General features: G+C 34.1%; 1 protein-coding gene across 11 annotated transcripts in view; it reads left to right on the forward strand.

Moving 5' to 3' along the window:
• The window catches only part of LOC119556407 (cAMP-specific 3',5'-cyclic phosphodiesterase), a 128,781-nt gene extending 123,259 nt beyond the window's left edge, over positions 1–5,522 (forward strand). For 10 of the 11 annotated variants that reach the window (XM_037868594.1, XM_037868595.1, XM_037868593.1 and 7 more), the window contains 4 exons: positions 45–159; positions 645–807; positions 869–1,237; positions 1,894–2,085. In XM_037868594.1, the coding sequence (XP_037724522.1) occupies positions 45–159; positions 645–807; positions 869–1,237; positions 1,894–2,085 (839 nt within the window). Of the gene's footprint in view, positions 1–44; positions 160–644; positions 808–868; positions 1,238–1,893 lie in introns of all 11 variants that reach the window. The other variant, XM_037868592.1, reaches the window with a different exon arrangement.
• The last annotated feature ends 478 nt before the right edge of the window (positions 5,523–6,000 follow it).

Here is a 6,000-nt window from a genome sequence, read left to right on the forward strand (position 1 = left end):
ATACCCATTCTTATTACTGAAAATATCGATCGATTATTCCGCAGGTTCCGAACTAGCATTAATGTACAATGACGAATCTGTTTTGGAAAATCATCATTTAGCTGTTGCCTTTAAATTATTGCAAAATCAAGGATGTGATATATTCTGTAATATGCAAAAGTGAGTATCTATAAAAAATGTGGATTAAAAGTAGTTAAGATTTTAAAGGTTTCAGTAATATTGTATTTAAAATTCAAATAAATTGCATTATTGCCAAGGGCTTATAATGCTTTCATTAGTATATTAATATCGTATATTATTTTATTTAATACAACTTGGTGAAAATCGTAAAAGCTACTGCTCAATTTTTAATATATACTAAATTTTCGAAAGTAAATGCTAGTTATTCAACTTCATTTTTATGAGGACATTCAAATGTTTTTCTGTGTATTTTATACTGTTTAATTTGTAGTATATACTACATTATTAAATCATTTAGTTTATATAGAACTATAGAATTATATAGAATAATTTTCTTTATTGCAAAGACTTTTAAATACCTATTTTAATATTTTATGTAGTACATTTTTAAATTGCCTGTTTAGTTTATAATATATACCAAAATGTAATATCTTAATACTAATAACCTTGTATTTCTTGCCCAGGAAACAACGCCAAACATTGAGGAAAATGGTTATTGATATTGTGCTGTCCACGGACATGTCCAAGCACATGAGTCTGCTGGCCGACCTGAAGACAATGGTGGAAACCAAGAAGGTGGCCGGCTCCGGAGTCCTGCTGCTGGACAACTACACCGATCGCATACAGGTAAGAGGATCCCCCTTAAATTATTAGATAGAATACCCACTAATATCCTATCTCATTTCAGGTGCTCGAGAATCTGGTGCACTGCGCCGATCTAAGCAATCCCACCAAGCCGCTGCCGCTTTACAAGCGCTGGGTGGCCCTGCTCATGGAGGAGTTCTTCCTGCAGGGCGACAAGGAGCGCGAATCGGGCATGGACATCAGTCCCATGTGCGATCGCCATAACGCCACCATCGAGAAGTCGCAGGTGGGCTTCATCGACTACATCGTCCACCCATTGTGGGAGACCTGGGCGGACCTGGTGCACCCGGATGCCCAGGACATACTCGACACGCTTGAAGAGAACAGAGACTACTACCAGAGCATGATACCGCCCTCGCCGCCGCCGTCGGGGGTCGATGAGAATCCGCAGGAGGACAGGATACGCTTTCAAGTGAGCCGGCCCCGAGTAATAAAGAAATCCATTGCTGACATGGGGACCCAATTAAGGGGACATCGAGTACATTAGTAACTCACATATCTGATTAATGTAATCGAATGCCATAGAAATCTATAGAAAACCCTTAATAATCTAGCCTTCTTTTAATTTACTTTAAACCCCAATTTGTGTAGAATTGATTTTTTTTAATGAAAGTAAAGTAACATTTATAAGCATTATAAAGATATTAAACATATATTTAAATTATTTTTAATGGTACGTAATCTTCATTGTAAGAAATTGTATTGATTTAATATTGAAAATGCTTCAAAATGAATATATGTAGATATTTTTAACGAATTTATTCTTTCAGTAACTAATAGAACCTTTGTAAAAAAAACAGGTACTTAGTTGAAATGCATCACAAGGCACACATTGGTAACGATCGTTTCGATTATTTGATTCGATATCGATTATTTTGTTCTCATGTAAAATATAGAATTAAAGTCATGTTAACAGTATTAAATATATAAGATCGAGAGTTTATGAGGTGTTCGTTGATTTCTATAGATTCTCAGTAATATCCCACTCCACATAAGCCATGTCAGTTGTGATTTCCAACCCTAAATGAATGATGTGCACCTACTAACTCTGTAATATTTATCAAATAGGTAACCCTGGAGGAGTCCGACCAGGAGAACCTCGCCGAACTGGAGGAGGGCGACGAGAGTGGCGGCGAAAGCACCACCACCGGAACCACAGCCGCCTCCGCGTTGGGCGGGGCTGGGGGCGGAGGCGGTGGCGGGGGCGTGGCACCTAGGACGGGTGGCTGCCAAAACCAACCGCAACACGGTGGAATGTGACGGAGAGTCGTGGGAATTTATCGCAAATTACAGGAAAAGGCTCACAACTTTTTCCTATTACGTTAGTGACTACTATTAACACACAAAAACCAAACAAAAACCAAAAACGAAAAACTACAAAAAAAAAAAACAAAGAAAAACTCTTGGAAAAAACTTTAAAAAAAATACACAAAAAAAAAACCAAAAAGCCAACTAAAGAAATATTAAACAAATGTTTAAAGCATACAAAAAATCCAAACAGCAATAGCAAAAGTACCGTTTAACTTATAAAGCCTAGAGAAAAACGAAAAAGGAAATTAGAACTTACTTAATGGAACACCGAGATTGATGTTGAAAATACACTGAAAAAAGAGCATGAGGAGAAGAGCTAACTAAGAGAAATCTTACATATTGTTAAAAACACAAACACACACACTAAATCCAAGACAAAGCAAAAGTAATGAGAAACCCAATTGATAAGTAATACTAAGAAGATACCCAAACTCCCGCCCTAAGCGCCCAAAAAAGTAATATCCCCCATTATATAGACGATTTTTGTTGCATGTGTAGGCAAATGATTTTTGTTAAGTTCATCTGAAGAAGGACATCATCAATCGGAGGAAAAGCCCCCAACCAATTACCCTCTTTTAAACCATTGACTAAAGTGAAATATTAAAAAAAAAACCAACCAAACGGAAAGAAATTATTAATACGACTTAGCTTAAGAGAAGTTTTTAAGTTTTGAATGTTTTGCATGCCCCGAACAGATTCATTTTACTCGATTGATTACGTTAGATCTAACTTATAACCGATAAACGATAACAGCAACACATATGGAGTTTTTTATGATTTAGACCCCAGCGATAGAAGCGAAAACAAAACAAAACAAACAACCATGTTAAGTGTAAGATCCCAGTGAATTAAACCAAAATTGAAAGCCACCCGAGTTAAAACCATTTAATGCAAAATATAAATCTAAATCTAAATCCCCAATCCCAAACAAAAAAAAAAAGAACAGTCTACAGCCAGACTGTAGTTGTATAGTAATATATATGATATAAATATTTTTTTTTAATATTATTTGTAAATAATTTAAATGTTGGACTCGAATTTAAATCAAGCGGCTAGCAAATGATGCAGCTAAACTAAAACTAAAATGAAAACAAAGCCAAAAAACACACATAAATAAGAAAGTAAGTGGAGAGATGGGAGGAAAGGAAAAACTATTGTACAATTAGCTAAAGAATTTCCATTTCAATTTTCAATTTGAATTGCGATTTGATTTGCTTCCAGAAAAAAAGAAAAAGAGAAGGAGAAAGAGAAAGGGAGAAGAAAATAGAGAGAGATGAACCGAAAATAATGTCAAACGCTGTCTTCGCAAATATTTTTCGCTATATATTACTTATATCATTATTTACTAGTTACTAAGCAACTTACTGAGCCACACAATTTCAAAATGAAAGAGACAAGACACTCGGACGAGAAAGAGAGCGAGCATTGATGAATTTAGTGAACAAACTTAACTGGCAGAAAGCGAAAGCACACAATTTACAAACCACAAACCACCAGAAAAGACTCTTCAAGCACAAGCAATTTTTAGTTTTCCAAATGCGAAACCAAAGCAAAGCAACACACAAAAAACACACAAGATATAAACCGAAAAAGTCATTGGCTATAATACGATTATTTATACCTAACCTATACAGATACATATATAGATATACACTATATGCATATGTAAAGTCACGATACTGGCGCTGGTGCGCGGATCGATCAATGTGGCAGGCCAAATTATAAACGCGCATAATTTAACTATTGTTTAATATTATGTTTTATTGTTATTAATTTATTACCCAAAAACATTATTTTTTCAGACCTAGTGCTATACATTTCTTTTTGTGTTTAAGCGGGCAGGATCCGCGCATAAAATAGTGTTTTTTTTAAACAAATATATATATATATATATGATATGATATGATATGTGAATGAAATGTATTGAAATGAAATGGAACCTTGATGGTCTAAAAATATCATTAAAAAAAAAAACAAATACGAGATGCAAAGTTGAAGAACAAGATACTTTATAGCAATTTAAGCAGCATTGTAAATGTGCGCTTCAGAATTACTTTTTTCGAAACTTAATCAACCTTCAGCAAATACAGCCAGATATATTACCTACATACATATATTATTAATTAAACCATAGTTGCGACAAAAACAAAAATGACGGCAAGTCCATGGCAAACTTAAACAAAAACAAAAAAAAAACCGAAAGCTACTTTAACAAATTGAGTGAAATAAATAAAAGAAAGAAACAAAAAAAAGCAAACAAAACCAAATGACTTTTTTCTCCTCTCAGAAAAAAAACGCAACTGAAGAAAATGAACTACTATATATATTGTATTTGTAACACGAATTTCCCTGCGAGTGAAGTCTTTTCGTAGAACCATAGAGCCCGAATGTAAAACCCTAGAGAGATTCCCCAACAGAGAGATACTGGTACGACACATATGTAATTTACCAGAGTATTAACCGAACATTTAAATTTATATGCATATGCATAGCAACATATATAGATATATACTAGGCATATATGATGCAGTAACGGACATTTGATGTATACTCGAGTTGAAACTTAAACCTAACCAGATGTTGTACGTGTATGTGTAATTCGATAAACTTAAAGTCCGAACCGAAATCATCATCCAGAGAAAATCATCCCCATGAGAACAAGCAATTTATAGTTAAAACAAAAAAAAAAAACAAAGAAAATCGAAAAGTATCTAAATGTAATTGTTAGACACATGCCAAGCAAAACCGAAAGATACCAGCAAGTTATATAGGCATCTATATTAGCCCCACCCCCTTTCCATTTCCCCTCCCTTAATTTTCGACTGAAATTGAATCGTCTAGTAGAGGCACTCGATGCGTATTCCCTGTACTTTTTGTCTGATTTTTCCTATTGACGTGCCGCCAATTATATCAGTGTATATAACTACTTAAAAAAACTAATATATATATATATATATATATATCAATATATATATTTAACGCATATATTGCACACATAGAGTTATGTAGCGTCATGTGTCATCAAGGATACCCAATTACATAGAGGAATATATATATATATATATACATATATACAAAAGCAAGTAAATATTTATATGGGTAACGAGAGATCAGCATTTGTAGCACAGGTTGGCCAAATTTTTTGGGAATCACGAGTAAAGTTGCCGAAGGAAAACCAAATGAAAACTGTTTGTTGTGCTGTTAGCCGTAAATGAGAACTTTTTTTTGAGGTAACTTAATAACTATACATAAATATATATTACAGTATATGTATCTATAACTATATAAAGCAGGCGACAGCAACAAAAAAAAAACTTAAACCAGATACCAGAAACTTGGCAAAATACCGAAAAAAACACAAAACTAAACAAAAAATACCAAAAAAAGAAAAAGAAGAGAGAGAAAATAATACAAGCGATATTGAAATGGCAAGTTTTGTACTATAATGAAATGAGAAAACACCAAAGACGAATACAAAACAAAAAAGATTGAAACCGTACACAAAACAAAACAAAATATACTAAAAGGATACAAAAAAAAATACCATAAATTGTGCGCTGGCGACGACGGTTGTTAGAAAAAATAATGGAAGAAAAGGACATGCCGCTTGAAATGCCGAAATAAACGGGTCCTTTCGTTTCGCAAGTCGGCACTTCAAGCGAGTGGAGAATATCGGGAGATATTATATACATATAGATCACGTAACGCTGGCGTTACTGGGCAAACAGTTAGCCTTTTTTTTTTTTTTTGGAAATTTATACAATTACATTTACAAAAAGCTCACCAACAACTACAACTACAGAGGAAACACATACATACACACAACACACACACCCACACATTGAAGCGAAAAGGGAAAGCGAT

The sequence above is a fragment of the Drosophila subpulchrella genome, chromosome X (assembly GCF_014743375.2).
Source record: "Drosophila subpulchrella strain 33 F10 #4 breed RU33 chromosome X, RU_Dsub_v1.1 Primary Assembly, whole genome shotgun sequence".
NCBI classification, from domain to species: domain Eukaryota; kingdom Metazoa; phylum Arthropoda; class Insecta; order Diptera; family Drosophilidae; genus Drosophila; species Drosophila subpulchrella.